General features: G+C 50.5%; 1 protein-coding gene across 1 annotated transcript in view; it reads left to right on the forward strand.

The window, feature by feature from the left end:
- The window catches only part of SPTBN2 (spectrin beta, non-erythrocytic 2), a 64,606-nt gene that overhangs the window by 24,494 nt on the left and 17,274 nt on the right, over nt 1–22,838 (forward strand). Inside the window, exons 4-19 of the mRNA XM_063146199.1 lie at nt 3,761–3,934; nt 4,666–4,757; nt 5,692–5,772; nt 7,305–7,420; nt 8,605–8,717; nt 9,117–9,304; nt 9,903–10,020; nt 11,157–11,315; nt 11,670–11,972; nt 12,884–13,037; nt 14,556–15,426; nt 16,448–16,585; nt 17,153–17,909; nt 19,289–19,491; nt 20,282–20,372; nt 21,391–21,537. Coding sequence (XP_063002269.1) covers nt 3,761–3,934; nt 4,666–4,757; nt 5,692–5,772; nt 7,305–7,420; nt 8,605–8,717; nt 9,117–9,304; nt 9,903–10,020; nt 11,157–11,315; nt 11,670–11,972; nt 12,884–13,037; nt 14,556–15,426; nt 16,448–16,585; nt 17,153–17,909; nt 19,289–19,491; nt 20,282–20,372; nt 21,391–21,537 — 3,705 coding nt within the window. The remainder of the gene's footprint in view (nt 1–3,760; nt 3,935–4,665; nt 4,758–5,691; nt 5,773–7,304; nt 7,421–8,604; nt 8,718–9,116; nt 9,305–9,902; nt 10,021–11,156; nt 11,316–11,669; nt 11,973–12,883; nt 13,038–14,555; nt 15,427–16,447; nt 16,586–17,152; nt 17,910–19,288; nt 19,492–20,281; nt 20,373–21,390; nt 21,538–22,838) is intronic.

Raw genomic sequence — 22,838 nt, forward strand, 5'->3', positions numbered from 1 at the left:
ACAGCACCATGTGCATTGATGGTGCTATATAAATAAATAATAATAATAATAATAATAATAACAACATTAAGAACATAATAAAACATCCAGCAATCTAAAAACCCAGATCCAAAATGCAATATAAAAAGCACAACCAGGATAAAACCACACAGCAGAAATGGATATAGGATTAAAATGCAGAATTAAAACTGCGAAGTTTAAATTTAGGTGTTAAAATACTGAGAAAATAAAAAGGTCTTCAGCTGGCGACGAAAAAAAATACAGTGCAGGCGCCAGGCGGACCTCTCTGGGGAGCTCGTTCCACAGCCCGGGTGCCACAGCGGAGAAAGCCCTGCTCCTAGTAGCCACCGGCAAGATGGCTAGTACAAGACGTGGTGATAGCCACGCATTTAGATGGCTTTAAAAGGAGGCTGCACAAATTCCTGGAGAAGACGGCTATCCGGGCTACTAGTCCAGATGGCTATATGCTGCCTCCAGTATCAGAGGCAATCTGCCTAGGTACATCAGTTGCTGGGGAACATGGGTGGGAGGGTGCTGTTGTGGTCATGTCCTGCTTGTGGGTTTTCCAGAGGCATCTGATTAGCCGCTGTGGGAACAGAACGCGACGCTCGCTAGGCCTTTGGTCTGACCCAGCAGAACGGCCGCTGTTACGCTGTCTCAGCCCAGGCCCCCCACCTGTCAAAACAGGAATGAGAGTCACCTTAATTATGCTCATTAGCTGTGTGCTGGGGGCTAAAGGGCTTTCATGCACTTGAGAGGAATGTGCAAAGAAAAATGCCGTCAGGGCTATAATTACGGAGCAAGAATTTCAGGGGGTGGACTGAGAAGCATAACAGCCTTCCCAACAACGTGCCCTCCAGTTGTGTTGGGCTACAACTCCCAGGTGGGCGGGCCTGCTGCGGATTATGGAAGCTGTAGTCCAACACATCCAGAGCGTTGGCCCTTTTGCGTATGAATGCCCTCTTCCCAGTGGTTTAACCTTGAGAAAGGAGAGGTGCTGAAACTGACACGCTTGCTTTCCTCCTCCCTATCAACCCTTTTTCTTTTTGTGTCATGTCTAATGGTAAATGGGCTGGGACTGTGTCATGGTTATTAATCTTTGTAAGCCCCTCTTGGAGCCCTTTTTTGGCTGAGGAGCGGGGATAGACATACTGCAACGAAATAAACAGCTGGGCAGAGTTCCTAAAGTTGAGCCCTGGTTCTCCTTACTTATTTAGGGCCTTTTTTTGCTGTCTAAACATGCACTCTTCAAATACTTCAAAGGTTGTCACACAGAGGAGGGCCAGGATCTCTTCTCGATCCTCCCAGAGTGCAGGACATGGAATAACGGGCTCAAGTTAAAGGAAGCCAGATTCCGGCTGGACATCAGGAAAAACTTCCTGACCGTTAGAGCAGTACGACAATGGAATCAGTTACGTAGGGAGGTCATAGTCTCTCCCACACTAGAGGCCTTCAAGAGGCAGCTGGGCAACCACCTGTCAGGGATGCTTTAGGGTGGATTCTTGCATTGAGCAGGGGGGTTGGACTCGATGGCCTTGTAGGCCCCTTCCAACTCTGCTATTCTAGGATTCTATGCCTAGGATTGCACCCTTCTATTTAAAAAAACACCTCTAAGCGGTTTACGAGAGAATTTAAATACATTGTCATAGACATTAAAATCAAATTAAAATGTATAATAATTGCTAAAGCATTTATATAAAGCATTAATAAAACATTAGAACCAATTTTAAACAATACGGCGCTGTAATTGCAAACTGGGGAGCGCGCTCACTCAGGAAGGGCCCAGGGAAAGGAACGGCTCTTTAATTGGCATCCAAAACACGCTACTGCTGGCACCTCCCAAATGCCAGGAGGGAGATCCTTCCATCAATTGGGGGTCACCACGGAGAAGGCTGTGGTGCTGTCAGATGACAGTCTACAGGACATGGTACAAGTATAATGAGTGCATTATATAAGATATTGCTGGGATTGGAAGAGCAATATGAACATTATAAAATGACATGAGATCAAGACATGGAAAAACAGTTGAGTAGTCAAGAGTGGGAAAAGATATGGAACTAACATCTGTTAAAGACTATGTCGGTAAGAATAAAGGAAAATTATTATAAATTGATATGGAGGTGATATTTAACACCAGTAAGATGACACCAAATGGATAAAAAGTATTCTGTATATTGCTGGAGAGGTTGTCAGGAAAAAGGCACGTATTTCCATATGTGGTGGACTTGTGAAGCTACTCAGAGGTTTTGGCAAATAGCATTTAAAGAGATAAATGATATAATTTATCATATCAGCTTTCTCCGCTGCGGCACCCCGGTTGTGGAATGAGCTCCCCAGAGAGATCCGCCTGGCGCCTAAACTGTATTCCTTTCGTCGCCAGCTGAAGACCTTTTTATTCTCTCAGTATTTTAACACTTAATTTTAACTTAAATTTAAATTTTACTGTTCTAACTCTGTATTTTAATCTTATATCAATTTTGCTGCGTGGTTTTATCCTGGTTGTATTTTTTATACTGTATTTTGTATTTGTGCTTTTAACCTATTGGTTTTTTATTATGGTTTTAATTTTTGTGAACCGCCCAGAGAGCTTCGGCTATTGGGCGGTATAAAAATGTAATTAATAAATAAATAATGGGATGGAAGGTAAAGATAGGGCCAAGGATAGCTCTGTTATCAATATATGAAGAGGTTAAATGTACACAAAACAGTAAAGATTTAATAAACAACTTATTAACTGCAGCTAGATTAATAATTGCCAGGAATTGGAAGGAACAAAGGGATTATCAAATAGAAGAATGGTATAAAGAAGTCTGGGATATAGCTATTAACGACAGACTCACGAGTAGTATTAAAGTTAAGAGAGGAGTGCTGAAGCGAAATGACTTTGATGAGGTTCGGAGACCATTTGTTAAATTTGTATTAGAAAAAGGGAAAGGGAGTAAACCGTCGCAGGATACATTACAATTTTGGAAAGGAGAATAAGGGTCCCCGGGGGTTGGGGTGCACGAGACAGTATTATATTATTTTATTAAGTTCTTTTTTAATTTCATTATTGTGGTGTATTAAGTATGTGTAATAAAATCTAAATAATAAAAATATTATATATATATATATATATATATATATATATATATATATATATATATAAAAAAAAGGACATGGTACATGGCATTCAAGAGGCAGCTGGACAACCATCTGTCAGGGATGCTTTAGGGTGGATTCCTGCATTGAGCAGGGGGTTGGACTGGATGGCCTTGAAGGTCCCTTCCAACTCTGCAATTCTATGATTCTGTGATCTCTGAGATAGAAAGATAACACATGCAAATGCTCCAACCCAGGGAGAAATCTTAAAAATACTTGAAAGGTTGTCACACAGAGGAGGGCCAGGATCTCTTCTCGATCCTCCCAGAGTGCAGGACACGGAATAACGGGCTCAAGTGACAGGAAGCCAGATTCCAGCTGGACAGCAGGAAAAACGTCCAGACTGTTAGAGCAGTACGACACTGGAACCAGTGACCTAGGGAGGTTGTGGGCTCTCCCACACTAGAGGCCTTCAAGAGGCAGCTGGACAACCATCTGTCAGGGATGCTTTAGGGTGGATTCCTGCATTGAGCAGGGGGTTGGACTCGATGGCCTTGTAGGACCCTTCCAACTCTGCTATTCTATGATTCTATGATTCTACAAGCAGCAAGGTTTCCTCCTATGATCTTAATTAAGATAAATTAAGCCCCCCCCTCTCTCTCTCTCCCCGTTCTGCTAGCCCAAGCCAACGAAGGGCCGTATGCGCATTCACTGCCTGGAAAACGTGGACAAGGCGCTCCAGTTCTTGAAGGAGCAGCGTGTCCATTTGGAGAACATGGGCTCTCACGACATCGTCGACGGCAACCATCGCCTGACGCTGGGCCTCATCTGGACCATCATCCTCCGCTTCCAGGTACAACCTGAGCCCTGCTTCTTCTCCCTCCCTCGCTCTCGATTCCCCCTCGATTTGGCCTTCCACGTCTCACCCTCCTCCTGTCCACCCGAGGCCCGCAGTCAGAACTGTGTACCCTTTCTATTTCCACAGAAACGTAGAAAAAGAAACAACGTGGTAGCTTGTGGGCAGAATCCTGTGTCCTAAGTACACCCACTTTCATTTCAAAAGGAGCAAAACAAATACAAAATGCAAAAATTAGAGACTTAATCAAATTTGCTCGGCTCAGGCAGGCTGCAGAATTCTCCCCCTTTAAAAAAAAAATTGGTGCAGAATTTGAATAGGATGAGCACAGGCTTTTAAATCCGTATTTAATACAACAAAGGTTACAGCTAGACCTAAGGTTTATCCTGGGATCATCCAGGGTTTGCCCCTGCCTGAGCACTGGATCCCCTGTGTGTCACCTAGGCTGTAGCTAGACCTAAGGTTTATCCCAGGATCATCCAGGGTTCGTCCCTGCCTGAGCACTGGATGCCCTGTGTGGCACTTAGATGAACAGGTTTGACCCCAGGACAATCCTGGGATAAACCTTAGGTCTAGCTACAGCCCTAGATGAACAGGTTTGACCCCTGGACGATCCAGGGATAAACCTTAGGTCTAGCTATGGCCAAAATTGCAGAGTGTCTGCTGCTCTGATTGTCCCCAGCTCTGATCAACGGAGAAATTTTTGTTCTAACTGTCCTCTCCTGTAGATCCAAGATATCAGCGTGGAGACGGAGGATAACAAAGAGAAAAAGTCTGCCAAGGATGCTTTGCTGCTCTGGTGCCAGATGAAAACAGCTGGGTAAGGAAGATATTGGAGTCAGGTGGGCTAGGGGCTTCCCCCACCTCCCATAGCCATGTGGGCTAGCGGATAGTAACTCGCTGCCCTCCCTTTGAGGCCAAATCCAGCCCAACTGAGCGTGAGACCACATAGGTTCTCCCATCCTCCTCCGGGTGCCTACCCCGAGGGAAGCTTGGAGGGTGGTGACAAGAGAGAGGGCCTTCTCTGTGGTGGCCCCCCAGCTGTGGAAAATCTCCCTGACGAGGCCCGCCTGGCGCCGACATTGTCATCTTTTCAGTGCCAGGTCAAGACTTTTCTCTTTTCCCAGGCATTTAGCAATGTGTAATGACCCTGGGTCTGTTTTTTGGCTCATTGTTTTTAAAGTTGTTATAGTGGTTTTAAAAGTATGTGTATTTTGCTTGTTTTTGTGGTTTTTAATCTTTGTATAATGTTTTTAAGTGTTTTTATCTTACGTGAACCACCCAGAATGGGGCAGTATACAAATGCAATAAATAATAATAATAATAATAATAATAATAATAATAATAATAATAATTTTAAGCATTGCCAGGAGTTGATGTTTCAAGAAGCCCGAAGGAGGAAGCGGGGAAGAGCTGGCTATGAAAGGCACTCTGTACACGTTCATGGGCTTAATCAAATATTCCTAAGCATCTTACTGGAGGGTCTTTCTGTTTGGGCCAACGTTTTTTAGAGATGGTATAAGGACGTCATTTGGATGATGCAACATCCAAAATTATTATTATTATTATTAATAATATTAGTTTGGATTAATATTAGTAAATGAGATTAGGATTAGGAAGAGCACAGATGAGTATTTGTTGCTACCTGCCATGAACTTTAGGGATAGGTCAAAATTAAACCCTTGAGGCAAACGAAATGAATAAGCGGGGACGTCTCTCCTCATCCCTTTCCCCTTGTCTCTGTGTGTTTACAGGTACCCAAACGTGAACGTCCACAACTTCACCACCAGCTGGCGGGACGGCCTGGCTTTCAACGCGATTGTCCACAAACACAGGTCAGTGGTAGTGGTGGTGCCGTGGCGTAATGTTAGACCAGTGGTTCCCAAAGTGGGCGGTACCACCCCCTTGGGGGTGGTGGGATTGCATAGGGGGGCCGTTAAGAGGCAAGGGGGTGGCAGGGGGGCCCGCTAAGAGGCAAAGGGGCGGCAGGGGGGCGCTCCAGAAGTTTTGGTTACCGAAGGAAATTTCTGATCGCTATCTTGCACAATGGAGAGTGTTTCAGAAGCTCCTGGTTGCATTTCCAACATCATATTGGGTGGAACGCGGTTTTAGTGTGGTCTGCCTACTTCTCTCCAAGCAAAGAAATCGACTCCAGATTACTAAACACAGTGATTTAAGACTCATGTTAAGTGACTTTAAACCAGACATTGGGAAACTGGTATCCTTTCATCAAGCCCACCCATCACATTAAGAATTTGCAGAATCGTGAGGTCCTCTACCCTAGTTACTAAATGTGATCTCTAATATTCTTGCTCAATGACTATCAGACTTTGAAAAGATGATATCACTGGATCAGGTTCATCAATTACGTTTAATTGAATAAACTAAAAAAATGTAATTGGATTTTGAATAAATATTCAATTAATTGTTACTGTTTTGAATTTTATTGTTATTATCTTCCTTAGTGGGTCGTTGAAAACCGCTGTTCTGAATAATGATTTTTATAGTGTAGGGTAGGGGGCACTGGGCACGAGTTTGTGGAACCAAGGGGGCGGTGACCTGAAAAAGTTTGGGAACCACTGTGTTAGACTCTGGACTTCACGGCCTCACTAGTCCCATTTGGACGCTGGCGCGTGTACGACTTTAGTTGGTTGTGCCTATTACTTCACGTACTTCAAAGTAGGTTCAGCTAGCCCATCTTCCCTTTCTCGTTTCCTATAAATGTCCAGCCCCACAGACTGGAAACATGCATCGAAAAGTAAAATGGGGACATAAATGCTTTCCCCACTGGCAAAATGGGGCAGCCCCACATCCTGTCGTTTTCTTCCACTCGTGTGGCATCGCAGGATACGCCCCACGCTGTCCGTGGCTCGGCACGCCTTTGAGACTAAACAAATGCTAAGGAGCAAGAGTAATGTTGCACCCAGTGCCCATTGTCTAGAGAGAATTCTAATTCCCTTTTTCTTGAAACGTGAGAGTTTGGGATCATCAGGTGAAGTTCGATGCCCGCAAGCTTAGGACAGACCCAAAAATAAAAGAAAATTGTGTGTGCGGAACATGATGATCACACGGAACTCATTGCTACAGCAAGTTGCCATGGCTGGTAGCACAAGCGGCTTTGGAAGAAGGTTAGCTCTAGATTCACAGAGGATTGGTCCATCGGTGGCTAACGGCCAGGATGCCCATAAATAGAAAACTTTGTGTTCAGAGAGAGATAAACTCCAGGCATTCTCTGCTTGCGAATTTCTCGATGGTGTGCACTGTTGGTGACAGAGCGCTAGGCTACACAGACTTGTGGTTCTGACCCAACAAGGCAATCCCTGTATTCTTGGGCATGTATGTGTCTTCACCTTATTGTCCTCAACAGGCCAGACCTGATAGACATCGACACCCTGAAGAAATGCAACGCACACTACAACCTCCAGAATGCCTTCAACGTTGCCGAAAAGGAACTGGGCCTTACCAAACTCCTGGACCCAGAAGGTGAGTTCGGTCAGTGGCAGCTGTTGCCAAGGGATCGCAGTAGGAAGAACATCAGGAACACATCGCAGAGAGGCTGGGTTCACACAACGCACCAACCCACACTCAGTGGTTGAGTGTGGGTTGTTGCTGAACTGTGGGTTGTTTGTTGAATTGTGGGTTAGGGTGTTGTCTGAACCGAGGACATTTCCAGCTGGGTGTCATTGTGAACCATGCAGTGTGGCTTATTTTTCTCAAGCAAGACACTTTGAGAACCCATGGTTCGTTGGCGGGTTGTTCACGGTGGGTAACAGGACACACTGCACGGTCAACAAGCCATCCTGCGGAAAATGTCCTTGGTTCAGACAACACACTAACCCACGGTTCAACAACAACCCACGCTCAACCATTGAGTGTGGGTTTTTTGTGTTGTGCGAACAGCCACTGCAGGCAAACTGAGGCATGCAAGTTAACGTCGAGATCACAAGTTCCTAGCAAAGGGGTTGTTGCGTGACGGGGGAGGTTCTCTCACCCACACAGCAACGCAATAAAACATTCCTTTGAGCCCACATTTGTCAACTCCGCCAGCACAGAAAAAGTCAAATCAAGGCAAGTCTCTTCCTGGTCACGAGTGCTGAGCAGGCTAAAAATTCAGGGTGGGGCGGGGGAAGAAAAGAAAAAAATGGGGGTGGGGGAAATTGGGGAGAATAGCAAGGTGCTAGGCACTCTTACCACATCCCACCTACGTCCCAGAATTGCTCTCACATTCCCAGGACACCATTTTGAAACAACAAGACCAAAAAGAGAGGGAAGAAAAGGAAAAAAATGGGAAGAAAAATAAGAAGGGGTTGGAACCTCACCCCTACCCCACAATCCCTTAAATGCCCCCCTACCTCCAATTTAAGAAGTGATTCAAAACAAAGACAATTAAAAAATACAGCTAGGTGCTCTCAGCCTTTTGGCCATTCTACACACGCACACGCACAGACACACGCCACATAATTGAAACTCGCAAAGGATGCAAGCAAACTCACCTGGCTGCAGGTACTGCTGCTTCCTTCCTTCCTTCCTTGGCAGTCTTGGGGTGTGTGTGTCCATCTAAGGACCCTAAGAACAACATTCAGGTGTCCATCTAAGAAACCAGGCATTAATCTCCCTATTTTGCCCTGTTTCTCTCGCTCCGCCCTTGTTCTCCCACTTCTCCTTAGATGTGAACGTGGACCAGCCGGATGAGAAGTCCATCATCACTTACGTGGCCACTTATTACCACTACTTCTCTAAGATGAAAGCCTTAGCTGTGGAAGGGAAGCGGATTGGGAAGGTATCACGAGAGGGACTGGGGAGGGGTTCAGGGGAGGGGAGGGGAGGAAAAGCCGTCCGGTGGCAAACGTTCCCGGAAAGATGCAGGAAGAGAGGCAGGCGGTTGAGGAGGCGGTGCTGTATTTTACTAGGGTGGCAAGATGTGCGAGCTTTCGGGGAACACCAGAACAAAGTGCAGGATATAAAATGGCGGGCTGGACTCTCCGGAAGCCCTGGAAATAGTTACAAACCCGGACAACGTTCGGATGTTTCCGAACTCCACAGAAGTTACAAACTTGGAAAACTTTTACCAACTTGCTAATGGGCGAGGACGCTCCCTGGGAAGGGGAGGGGGCATCTCAAGCGAGAGGCCCTTTCCCAAGCTGCCGGGCGGCCCAAGTGACGCAGGTTCCCCCGCCAGGTGCTGGACTACGCCATCGAGGCGGACAAGTTGATTGATAAGTACGAGACGCTGGCCTCCGACCTCCTGCAGTGGATCGAGCAGACCATCCTGACCCTGAACGACCGGAAGCTGGCCAACTGTCTGAGCGGGGTGCAGAACCAGCTGCAGGCCTTCAACACCTACCGCACCGTGGAGAAGCCCCCCAAGTGAGTCAGTAAGCCTGGCGCCGAGAGAAGCGGCAGCAGTGCCAAAGGTTGGCCGAGGGTGCTGGAAGACAGCGCACCGCCGGTCCCCTTAAAATCCTCGTGTGCTCACAGGGAGGGCTGGGGAAACGATCCATTCAGTTTGCATTTTAGACCATATTCTCCGATGTGATCCTGCCCGTGCCCTGAGATCTTCAGGGGAGGCCTTTCTCTCGGTCCCACCATCATCACAGGCACACCTGGTGGGAACATGGGAGAGGGCCTCCTCGGTGGCTGCCCCCAGGCTCTGGAACTCCCTTTCCAGGGAGGCTAGACTGCCTCCCTCCTTGTTACGTTTCCGGAGGCAGGCAAAAATGTTTTTGTTCCTGCGGGCTTTTGGGAATACTCTGGACCTGTGTTAATGCACTGGATTTTTAATTGATATTGGCACAGCCGATATTGACTGATACGTTCATCCCTGCTTATGTTGTGAGAATGGGAGGGGGTGTTCCCATCTGATGCACTCCCTGCCCACCCCCATGTTTTAAAACGTGCCTTCGTCCTTACCTTCTCTTCCCCCTGCCCCACCTTCATTCTTCTTCCTCCACAATCCCGTTCCCAGGTTCACAGAGAAGGGGAACCTCGAAGTTTTGCTCTTCACCATCCAAAGCAAGATGAGAGCCAACAACCAGAAGGTTTACACGCCCCGGGAAGGGCGGCTCATCTCGGACATCAACAAGGTGAGGGCCGCGTGGCGGAAGACAGGAGTGTTTAGGAACGGAAGAACTTTGTCAGACCTCCAACACTGACTGGCAACAGCGGCTCTTAAAGGTTTTCATGCAGGGTTCTTCCTCTGCTCTACCTGGAGAGGCCGGGGATTGAACCCGTGACCTTCTGCAGGCAGAGGAAGGGCTGTTCCCCTCTAGGGCATCCCTGTGTGTATATTTGTTAGGACCAGTTCAACTGCCCCAGAAAGCCAGTTGGTCGCTTTAGGGCAGGTATGTATTTTGGGGGGAAAGGCCAACTTATGTGTGCGATGGATTCTGGTGTATGTGCTTGCTTTTTTTTTAACCTCTTGTAACGTTTTAATTTTAAAGGAAAGAAGCCTAAAAAATGCATCAAACAAAAGTAAATAGTAGATGAATGCTACAAGAACGTAAAAAATAAAAATGCTTAGCCCAGGTTCAGTGTTTGCAGATTCCAAACAGAAACTATCGACTTATGGCGGTTAATGATAGATAGGAAAATGCTCTCATTTAGGCAGGTTCTGGAATCTGGGTTTAATTTAACTCAGGATCAGCCTGCAAACTTCCGACTGCTGGGGGTGTAATACTACTACTACAGTGCCTCTGATCATGTGCAGAGTGCCTTTTTGGAATTCTGCACCCGTATTAGGACCCAGAGCTTTGAAGCAGGCTGGAGTTCCTGGCACCTCTGCTTTTAGATTTTAAAGGTGTCATCCTATGCATATTTAGACAGGAAAAATTCCTACAACTCCCAGCACTCCCCAGTCAGCAGTGCTAGCTAGAGGATGCTGGGAGTTGTAGGCCTTTTTTCTGTCTAACCTTGCATAGGATTGTGCCCTAAGGAGACTGGTTTTCTATTGGAAGGGTTGGTTCATTAGAACATCAGAAGTGCCCTGATGCTGGATCAGACCAAAGGTCCATCTAGCCCAGCACTCTGTTCACACAGTGGCCAACCAGCCATCGGCCGGGGATGAACAAGCAGGACATGGTGCAACAGCACCCTCCCACCCATGTTCCCCAGCAACTGGTGCACATAGGCTTATTGCCTCGAATACTGGAGATAGCCAGGTTCCATCACTGTCTTCCTCCTCCACCTTCTCCTCTGCCCCCCCCCCATATGCTCTCCTCAGGGCTGGGAACGGCTAGAGAAAGCGGAGCACGAGCGAGAATTGGCCCTGCGAAACGAGTTGATTCGGCAGGAGAAGCTGGAGCAGCTGGCCGCCCGCTTCGACCGCAAAGCAGCGATGCGCGAGACCTGGCTGAGCGAGAACCAGCGCCTCGTCTCCCAGGTCAGTTCTGCACAGAGACCAAGAGGGGGAGCCTGGGTATGAGGCAGGGCCGGCCCTCTCATTGGTCACTGGCAGCCTTTCTCCGGCAGAGTGTATGAGAGCCAGGGCCGGCCCTACCCTTAGGTAACGTGAGGCAAGCGCCTCAGGCGGCTTTCCTCCTCTCGCTACGAAATATAATTCAGTCCCTAAGAAATTCCATATTGGGGCAGGGGCCGTTGTGTTTTAATGATCATACGCATGCCGCTCTAGGAGCCTTTTTTGGCCGAGGAGTGGCACAAGAATACGCCATATAATTAACAAATTAATAAAATAGCGTGTGTTTTACGCCACCTGTCCTTCCCCCACCCCCTGCAGGATAACTTTGGGTTGGATATCTCAGCGGTGGAGGCGGCTGTGCGGAAGCACGAAGCCATCGAGACGGACATCGTGGCCTACAGCGAGCGGGTGGCCGCCGTCAACGCTGTGGCAGCCGAGCTGGAGGCCGAGGGCTACCACGACCTCAAGCGGGTGCTGGCGCGCAAGAACAACGTGGCGCGGCTTTGGGATTACCTGCGGGAGCTGGTGGCGGCCCGCCGGGAGCGCCTGCTGCTCCACTTCGAGCTGCAGAAGATGCTTCAGGACTTGACCTACCTCATGGATTGGCTGGAGGAGATGAAGGTGAGTGGAGGGGCAGCGGGTGGTCGGGGGCCCGTGGGATGGTGCGTGGAGGGTCGCCAGGTTGCAGAAGCAAAGGGGGGGGGCAATTGGGGTCAGATTCAACGCTGGGCAACGTACTTCATAATAAATAAATCAAAATAATAAATAAATCATATTCAGATTACAAGCTGAATATGAGCCAACAGTGCGATGTGGCTGCAAGAAAGGCAAATGCTATTTTGGGCTGCATTAATAGAAGTATAGCTTCCAAATCACGTGAGGTCCTGGTTCCTCTCTATTTGGCCCTGGTTAGGCCTCATCTAGAGTATTGCGTCCAGTTCTGGGCTCCACAATTCAAGAGGGACGCAGACAAGCTGGAGCGTGTTCAGAAGAGGGCAACCAGGGTGATCAGGGGTCTGGAAACAAAGCCCTATGAAGAGAGACTGAAAGAACCGGGCATGTTTAGCCTGGAGAAGAGAAGATTGAGGGGAGACATGAGAGCACTCTTCAAATACTTAAAAGGTTGTCACACAGAGGAGGGCCAGGATCTCTTCTCGATCCTCCCAGAGTGCAGGACACGGCATAACGGGCTCAAGTTAAAGGAAGCCAGATTCCAGCTGGACATCAGGAAAAACTTTCTGTCTGTTAGAGCAGGACGACAATGGAACCAGTGACCTAGGGAGGTTGTGGGCTCTCCCACACTAGAGGCCTTCAAGAGGCAGCTGGACAGCCCTCTGTCAGGGATGCTTTAAGGTGGATTCCTCCATTAAGGAGGAGGTTGGACTCGATGGCCTTTTTGGCCCCTTCCAACTCTGCTGTTCTATGATTCTATGAAATTACCCCTGGAGTTGGGGACCCATGAACAGGGTGGTTGGGGTGATGCCGGGTGGCCGCATTCCGGCTCTCCCATCCTTCGCTGTGCTTTCTCACAGGGCCGCCTCCAGTCACAGGACTTTGGGAAACATTTGCACGGCGTGGAGGACCTGCTGCAGATTCACGCTCTGGTGGAGGCCGACATCGCTGTCCAGGCCGAACGGGTGAAAGCCATCAGTGCCGCTGCTCAGCGCTTCGCCACCCCGGGAGAAGGTGAGCACCGGGGGATTTTTACCTTCTTAAAGCATGTTTCAGTGCTCCCCTGCAAATTTGTTAGAATTATCTACTAGAATGGGGCGGCTCTGAGCTTTTTGGCCAGTTAGAATACATGTTGCTAAGCAAGGATCGCTGGGTATCAAGTTCTGAGCAGTCTAGCACTCCAGGTTTAGCAAAGCCACTTAAGGAACTATGACAACAATGAGGACTAATACCTATTCTGCAGTAGAACAACATTTAAATCTAGTTTGGCCTCAGATCACATTCAGCAACATTCCGTTTCTGAATATGTTTCTTTTAAAGAAACATTTAGGAAGGCTCAGTTCAGCTCTTCATGTCAAGTCGTAATTAAGGAAGCTGAACTTTGGCTTGGTGTGACCCATGGTTTGCAACTATATGACAAAACAGAGTCATAAACCAGGATTCTCAGACTCCAAGGCTGCTTCACCATGGAATTGGGGGTGACGTGATGGATTCATGCAAGTGAGTGTTGAAGGGAGTGGAAATGAAAACAGGCAAGCTCTCTAAACCATGGATTGCTTGTATGTTTTTGGAAGCTCATTTTTTGGGGGGGTGTTTCTAAACCATGGTTTGCTTAAAACCATGGTTGGTATGAAGTTTGGATTGAGAGCCATTAGAATTAATACGAAGACTACAATAATTTACACCCTGGTTATCATTCCTTTAAGTCCCGTGTGGCACAGAGTGGTAAGCGGCAGTTTCTGCAGCTGAAACTCTCCCCACGGCCTGAGTTCAATCCCAGCGGAAGCTGGTTCTCAGGCAGCCGGCTCGGGTTGACTCAGCCTTCCATCCTTCCGAGGTCGGTAAAATGAGTACCCAGTTAGCTGGGGGAAAGGGAACTGCGACTGGGGAAGGCAACGGCAAACCACCCCGCTATAAGGCCTGCCTAGAAAACGTCAGCGAAAGCAGGCATCCTCTAGGAGTCAGCAATGACTCAAGTGCTTGCAGGAGAGGTTCCTTTCCTTTTCCTTATCATTCCTTTACACAGAGCAGGGGTGGGTCTGGGACCCAAGGTCACTCTTCTGCCACGCTGCCCAAATTTGGTGCTGCGGCAGAAGTAGCAAAAACACATACAAAGCAATCAAACCGGGATGGAGGCGTCAAAGGGACAAATTTGAATAATAAAAAATAGTAATAAATAATAATAATAATAATAAAAAACACAAGACAGGCTAAAGGAATAACATTCCATGTTAAAAATTATAATAAAAAGAAGAAAAGAATTCTGATAAAGCTACGGCTGGTCAATTGCGATTTACTGCTGAAATTCGCCGTCGGTTCGTTTTTGCCGAATTTCGGCTGGGGTTATTGTGGGCCGAACTGGAGGCTGAAAACTGCATCTTGCGCACTTCTGTCTTAGTGCATGGGTCACGTGGTCGGGATAAAGAGCCAGTCACGGCCGGCGGCAGGGGGGAATTTAAGTCTTCCTTGTGGATTGTTCAAACGTTGGCGAATGTATGGCTGCTAGAGCCGGTTCTTCTTTGCCGCCTGCAGGATACAAACCCTGCGAGCCCCACCTCGTCCAGGAGCGCGTGGCCACGCTGGAGCGGTGCTACCAGGAGCTGGTGGCGCTGGCGTCGCAGCGGCGCGCCAAGCTGGAGGAGTCGCGTCGCCTCTGGAAGTTCTTCTGGGACATGGGCGAGGAGGAGGCCTGGATCCGGGAGCAGAGCCAAATCCTCTCCTCGGATGACTTCGGCAAGGACCTCACCAGCGCGCTGCGCCTCACCAGCAAGCACAACGCCTTCCGGGACGAAATGAGCGGCCGCGCCGGCCCGCTGCAGCAAAGCATCGCCGAAGGCCGCCAGCTGGTTGCCGAGGGCCACTTCGGGGCCGCCGAGGTGGCCGAGCGGATCCGGGAAATCGAGGAGCAGTGGGAGCAGCTGGAGGCGCTGTCGAGCGCACGGGAGCGGCGTCTCCTCCAGACCTCCAGCTTCTACCAGTTCCAAGCGGACGCCAACGACATGGAGGCCTGGCTGCTGGACGCCCTCCGCTTGGTGTCCAGCTCCGAGGTGGGCCACGACGAGTACTCCACCCAGAGCCTGGTGAAGAAGCATAAAGATGTGGAGGAGGAGATCCACAACCACCGGCCCGCCCTGGACGCCTTGCACGAGCAGGCCCGGAGCCTGCCGGAGGCCTTCGCCCGTTCCCCCGAGGTGGACGGGCGGCTGCCCACGCTGGAGCGGCGCTACGAGGAATTGGTGACGCTGGCCGAGCATCGCAGGCAAGCCCTTCAGGACGCCCTCAACCTCTACCAGATGTTCAGCGAGGCGGACGCTTGCGGGCTGTGGGTCGGCGAGAGGGAGTACTGGATCGAAACGATGGACGTCCCGGAGAAGCTGGAAGACCTTGAAGTGGTTCAACAAAGGTATCGACCCAGCGGCCGCCGTGTTCCTCCTTCTTACCCAGAAATTGAGTGCGTGTGAGTGTGATTGTGTGTGTGTGTGTGAGAGAGAGATAGAGAGAGAGAAGGGCTCCCAATTAAGTGCTTTGTTTGGGCCACTGGTTCCTGGAGAAAGGAAGCCCTGCCATGCTTTGGAATGCATTTAATTATTTGTACGTTCATGAGTCACCCTTCGGCCCAATGAGGTGACCTTCGGTTAAAACTCGGGACCATCTCAACACTCGATCCAGCGCCCGATGAAGAACACGCGACCTCTTTTTTAAGGTTTAAAACCGCTTGAAAACCCTTAAACAACCTGTTTAAAACAATCCGGCAACGTTAGAAGAGCGCCATCCGCAGAACTGAAGCGCGGGAGAGGATATTAAAGAGAGAGTGCAGAGCTAAGAGATGTGAGACGCTGGAAACCATATGGGACAGCCAGGGTTTAACAACCTGTATAAAACTTGAGCAGGGAAGGAGACGGGCGAATTTACTTGGGGAGAGAATTCCACGGGGAAAAGGCTCATAGCTCAGTAAATAGAGCCCCTGTTTTGCATGCGGAAGGTCCCGGGTTCGATTCCTGGCGGCATCTCCAGGTAAGGGTGGAAAAACTGCCTGAAAACCCTGGAGAGCCGCTGCTGCCAGTCAGTGTCGACACCATTGGGCTAATGGACCAAGGTTCTGGCTCAGTATAAGGTAGCTTACACATGGCCCGTCTCCTCTAAATAAAGTAAGCTTCCAGTCCTCATGCCTCTGAGCAAAGGGCTGATTTAAATGCGGACGTAGGAAGCTGCTTTAGCCCGAATCATACCGTAGGACATTCTAGCTCACGGCCATCCGCACCGACCGGCAGCGGCAGCATTTCCGTTTTTTGTGAACCGCCCAGAGAGCTTCGGCTATTGGGCTGTATAAAAATGTAATAAATAAATAAGTAACATTCTGAAGAGCTAGGAGTGAACGCGGCCATCTCTCTGGCCCCTCTCTCATTTGGGCCTCGTCCTCCCAGGTTTGAGACACTGGAGCCGGAGATGAACAACCTGGCCTCTCGCATCGCGGCCGTCAACGAGATCGCCAGCCGGCTTTTGGGCACCGACCACAGGAACAAGGACAGCATCCAGGCCACTCAACAGCAGCTCAACACCAGGTGGGTGCCTGGCGGGGAGGGATGCGGTGGGAAAACAGGGCAACGGAGGGTACGGCCCTGTGAGTGTTTGAGCCAGGGGAGGGTGAAGCCCTTTCGTCTGAAGAGCCCAAGCGACGTTGAAGGCTCCCTTCGAAGCAGGAATGGGGAATCCTCTGAATCCTGCTCTCGTGGGCCGCGTTCCAGTGGTGGGAGGGGCCAAGGGCAAAAGGGGGCGGGACCAAAATGCCCCAAATACCAGCATGGCTAAAGAGTGCCAGTCACTAAGCTGGAGGAGGGGCATTTCAACCTCTTAGAATTGCACGGGGGGGAACAGCACCAAAGCCAGGAAAACTGCAAAGAACTGGTGGTTGGGAGGGGGAGGGGGAGGGGAGGGGCCTGGAGAAGGGGGTGTGGCCACCTGGAGAAACCCGGCGGGCCGTATTACTACCCCAGGAGGGCCGGATTTGGCCCCCGGTCTGAGGTTCCCCAACCCTGCTTTAAAGCCCGTGAAATTCACATTCACGTAAAAAAGGAGGAGGCGCCCGCGGCTGTGTCGGAGCGCGATCTGACCGCCCTCTTTGCCCGCAGGTGGCAGCAGTTCCAGGCCCTGGCCAGCCGCAAGAAGGAGGCCTTGACCTCGGCGCTCAGCATCCAGAACTACTACCTGGAGTGCAACGAGACCAAGGCGTGGATGCGGGAGAAGACCAAGGTGATCGAGTCCACCCAAGGCTTAGGCAACGACTTGGCCGGTGTCATGGCTCTGCAGCGCAAGCTGGCCGGCATGGAGCGGGACCTGGAGGCCATCCAAGGCAAAGTCCGGGACCTGCGGGACGAGGCCGCCCGGCTGGCGGACCAGCACCCGGAGCAGGCCGACGCCATCTCGGAGCGCTTAGCTGAAGTCGACGGGACCTGGGACGAGCTCCGGGGGACCATGCGCCGGCGCGAGGAGTCGCTGGGCGAAGCCAGCAAACTGCAGGGCTTCCTGCGCGACCTGGACGACTTCCAGGCCTGGCTCCTGCGCACCCAGACCGCCATTGCCTCGGAAGACGTGCCGGCCGCGCTGCCGGAGGCGGAGCACCTGCTGAGCCAGCATGAGGCCATCCGCAATGAGGTGGAGCACTACGAGGGCGACTACCGGCGGCTGCGGGCCATGGGGGAGGAGGTGACGCAAGGCCACACCGATGCCCAGCACATGTTCCTCCAGCAGCGCCTCCAGGCCCTCGACACCGGCTGGAACGAGCTCCGGCAGATGTGGGAGAACCGGCACCAGCTGCTCTCGCGGGCCTACAGCTTCCAGATCTTCCTGAGGGACACCAAGCAAGTGGAAGGGGTGCTCAGCAACCAGGTAAAGGCTTCGAGGAACGGCGGCGCGGCACCCTGTCCTGGAGCGGGGCGGGGCGGCCGGGTGGCCTCGTAGCCGGTTTGCAGGCGCTCATCGTGACCGTCCCTGTAGCCACGTGATCCTTTTGGACCTGGACACCCCATGGCCTCAGCTGGTGTGGCTGATGGTCAGGAATGCTGGGGGGGGGGTCATGCAAAACATCTGGAGGGCAGAAATTTGGGGAAAGGCTCCCGTAGATGCTAGAGGGCCAGGCAGCTTCCTGGGGTGGCGGGGCGGGGGGGAGCATCACTGCTGTAAACATGAAAAGGCATTTATCATCAGGAAAAACTTCCTGACTGTTAGAGCAGTATGACAATGGAATTAGTTGCCTGGTAAGGTTGTGGCCTCTCCCACACTAGAGGCCTTCAAGAGGCAGCTGGACAACCATCTGTCAGGGATGCTTTAAGGTAGATTCCTGCAATGAGCAGGGGGTTGGACTCGACGGCCTTCGCTTCGCTTCACTTCGGCTGGGGGTGGGGGTTGCCCAGCCGAAGCGAAGCCAGGATGCTGGGGCGGGCGGGCGGCTTTGGAACGGCGTGCCTGGAAGCCGCCCTCTCAGAGCTGCTGTGGGAGAGCGGCTTCCGGGTGTGGCGTTTGGCGCCCCCCCTTACCTAGCGGCCGCCTGAGTGGCCTCTATGGTTGCACCGGCCCTGTTGATCGCCTCCCTCCCCTCCCGATATTCCTCTAACCCCCTTTTAAAGTCCTACAACTTGGTGGCCACCACTACATCTAAAGGACATTAGAAGGGCCCTGCTGGATCAGATCAAGGCTCCGTCTTGTCCGGTATTCTGTTCTCACACTGGCCAACCGGATGCCCCAATGGGACGCCCACAAGCAGGACAGGAGTGCAACGGCACCCTCCTGCCCACGTTCCCCAGGACGCAGCAGACAGCCTCTGAGACTGGAAGTGGCACAGAGCCTTCCGGACTGGGAGCCGTGGATAGCTGGGGCCGCGTCCCTGTGAGCCCACTACGCCACTGCTGGTCTCAGGTTGTCCTTTTTGGCTGATGTCCTGCCCTGCTCTTCGTTGTCTGTTCCCCTTGGCTAATCTCTCCCAGCCTCTGACCTTCATAGATCACCTGACTTCCATACCTTTCATTCGCAGGATCTAAAAAAACGGATTCCATTTAAAACAACAACTACTACTTTACACCTAGAGATTTGGGGGTGGCCGTGATAGTTTTGCCTCTGCTGCCATAAGGCTGTTTTCATCTTCCGCCGGCCTTGTTGCCGGAATAAGTCAGGCGGACGTCCCTTCGTGCACTCACCCTTCGCTTCCGCTTCTCCGGGGTGCGCCCTTTTACACTTCTTTGGCGTGACGCGTTCTTTTCCCCCCTGGGCAGGAATACATGCTGACGCACACAAGCATGCCGGCCTCCCTGCAGGCCGCGGAAGCTGCCATTAAAAAGCACGAGGATTTCATGACCACCATGGAGGCCAACGGGGAGCGGATCAAGGGCTTGGTGGACTCGGGGCGGAAGCTGATCATGGAAGACGGGCTCCACTCGGACAAGATCCAGGAGAAAGTGAATTCCATCGACAGTCGGTGAGCGAGTGGGATCACTTGGTGTCAGGGTGCCAGTCGGGCTTTGTGAATGAGTGCAGGACACGGAATAACGGGCTCAAGTTAAAGGAAGCCAGATTCCAGCTGGACAGCAGGAAAAACTTCCTGACTGTTAGAGCAGTACGACAATGGAACCAGTGACCTAGGGAGGTGGTGGGCTCTCCCACACTAGAGGCAGCTGGACAACCATCTTTCAGGGATGCTTTAGGGTGGATTCCTGCATTGAGCAGGGGGTTGGACTCGATGGCCTTGTAGGCCCCTTCCAACTCTGCTATTCTACGATTCTATGATTCTATGAATGGAGCGGGGCCTGGGAAGCTGGTCAGGAATGAGGGCGAGATGAACCTGTGAATACTCACCCAAGGCACCGTATGGTGGCCTGTGGCTCTAAGCAATGGCGTTACTACTTTAGTCTTTATGTTTGAAGTGCGTTGACACCATTTGCTGTTCCTTGAGACTGCCAAGTTTTTTTAAAAAACCTCTGCCTTGGCTGGGCTTGTGCTAACCACAAATCTTTCCAGCTTCTGTGGGGTCCTGGGCTATGAAATAAGTTGCATGGGGCTGCCCTTAAAAACTGCTTGGAAATGGCAGTTCGTACAAAATTCAGCCGCTGGGCTCTTAACTGGGGAACGTTCATCTAAACGCAGGCCTGCTTTTGCTGTTGGTGTTGTAAACCCTCCTGGCGAGATGAAAGGGTGAGGATGTGCAACTACCCTTTCAAATTACCTCTGACCTGTGTCTGTTCCTTCCCTGCTCCCCTCTCCTCTTCCAGGCACAGGAAAAACCAGGAAGCAGCCCAAGATCTCCTGGCCCGGCTTCGTGACAATCGCGAGCTGCAGCACTTTCTACAAGACTGCCAAGAGGTGAGCAGGGCCAAGTCATTTGACAGAATAGGGAAGCACCTTGGACAGCTCCTTTAAGAGTTTTGACAGAAAGCTGGAGCGGATTCACTGCCCCACTGACATCGGAGCCACCAGCCTCCCCCGGCAGAATGGGTGGACACAGCAGGGGAGAAGGAGGGTGTTGGGTGTATGGAATTAAAGATCCCAGGTATCCGCCGCCCCTGTCTGTAGCGCGTGATTCTTGGCGAATAGCAAAAAGGAAGTGTAACCCGCAACAAAATGTTGCAATGTGGAGTACTCCCATTCGTTGGTTCAGCCAGCCATGCCCTCTTTCTCGAGACACCATTCCTCTTTCTCGAGACACGGAATAACAGGCTCAAGTTAAAGGAAGCCAGATTCCAGCTGGACATCAGGAAAAACTTCCTGACTGTTAGAGCAGTACGACAATGGAACCAGTGACCTAGGGAGGTTGTGGGCTCTCCCACACTAGAGGCCTTCAAGAGGCAGCTGGACAACCCTCTGTCAGGGATGCTTTAGGGTGGATTCTTGCATTGAGCAGGGGGTTGGACTCGATGGCCTTGTAGGCCCCTTCCAACTCTGCTATTCTATGATTCTATGAATCCGCCGACCACGCACGAGGTCATGCCCGCGTCATTCCCTATTCATGGTTGTTTATTATTTCTTTAAACAATGTCGTGACTTTCCAGTTTCGCTTCTGTGTCTAACCAGCACTTTCAATTAGTTTTTTCTTTTTCTTTTAGAGCATGGGAAATGGGATATTATTTTTGATGGCGGGGAAAAAAAGAGCACAATTTTCACTTGTGCATTTCCCGCTATTCCGCTGTACCACAGTGCCACCTAGAAGTTAGGTAGAGGAAAAGCAGGAAAGTGCTCAAATCTCAATTCTGTAGTGCTCAGATCGAAATTGGGTGATGAAACTGGAAGTAGATGCAATAAGTAAATGAATAAGTATGGATTTGGTGACTTTAGGATTTAGTGCTGACTCTCCCCCATAACTCTCTGCTCCTGCCGCCATCAGCTCACCCTTTGGATCAACGAGAAGATGCTCTCAGCTCAGGACATGTCGTACGATGAGGCCCGGAACCTCCACACCAAATGGCAGAAGCACCAGGCCTTCATGGCTGAACTGGCCTCCAACAAGGGCTGGCTGGAGAAAATTCAGAAGGTGAGTCCCACCTGGAAGAAAGGTCCCTGCTGTCACCCTTGTCCTCTTCCTCCTCCTCTTCCTCCTCCTCCTCCATCTCTCTCCAACAAACCTCTGCCCTGGAGCCTTAAGCCCTTAATCTGGATGTCCTGCCCACGAATGCTAGAAAAACACATCCTCAGAGAAGCTCTTTGCTTTCATCCATTTAATAAGAGAGTTGCTGGGACTCAAGCTGGCTTTGAAGACTGAAAGCCCTGTTCGTAAATCCAGGGGCCGGGCGGGTGTGTGTGTGTGTTCTTCCGTGGCAAGACAAATGAACGCCATACATGCTCAGAGGCACTCTCTTCTTTACTTCTAGTAAAGAACATATAACGACTGAGTTGTGGTACTGAATAGTAATAGTAACGGGGCAAAATGCCAGTCTATTGGAGCTTAAAGCTCTCGCTGCCTGTGACTAAAGCCTTTGCGGCTCGACTTCTGCAATGCGCTCTACATAGGGCTACCTTTGTGCCTAGTCCGGAAACTTCCAACTAGTTTAAAATATGGCAGCCAGGCTGGTCTGCGGTACACCTAGGGGTGACCACATCACACCAGTCTTAAAATCTGTTCATTGGCTGCTAATTAGTTTCCGGGCGAAGTATAAAGTGTTGGTTATCACCTTTAAAAGCCCTACATAGTTTGGGTCCAGGCTACCTGCGGGGTCGCCTTCTCCCGCACACTCAGGTCCTCTGGGAAGAATTTCCTTCAGCCAACAAAAACAAGTCTGACAACTATTACCCAGAGGACCTTCTCTTCTGCCGCTCCCAGTTTGTGGAATGGCTTGCCGGGAGAATTCGTCAACTTAACAGTCTTCCAGAATTTAAGAAAGCCATAAAGACGGATCTCTTCCGGCAGGCCTCCCCAGCTGAATTTTATATTTGCCTTTTAATGATGTGCTGCTTTTAGTGATGTATGGGTTTTAAATGTTTTAATTAGTTGTATGATGTTGCATTCGTGTTGTGCCTTGCCTCGATCCAAAGGGAGAGGCAGGTAACATTTATTATTATTATTATTATTATTATTATTATTATTATTATTTATTATTATTATTTCAACCTTTTAGAACTGCACAAAAGCCAGAAAAACACCAAATGATTGTTGTTTGCAAGATGTGGCCTTTTGGGGAACTTTGGAGGGCCAGGTCACGACCCTAGGTGGGCCAGATTTGGCCCCTGGCCCTGGGGTTCTGCACCCCAGTTTTACAGGCATAATTCTGACTTAAATCTAATCCTTGTGATGCTTAGCTTAAGTCACTCAGGTTTTCAGGGAATGCCTCCCTCAGT

Source organism: Elgaria multicarinata, chromosome 21, assembly GCF_023053635.1.
Source record: "Elgaria multicarinata webbii isolate HBS135686 ecotype San Diego chromosome 21, rElgMul1.1.pri, whole genome shotgun sequence".
Taxonomy (NCBI): Eukaryota; Metazoa; Chordata; class Lepidosauria; order Squamata; family Anguidae; genus Elgaria; species Elgaria multicarinata.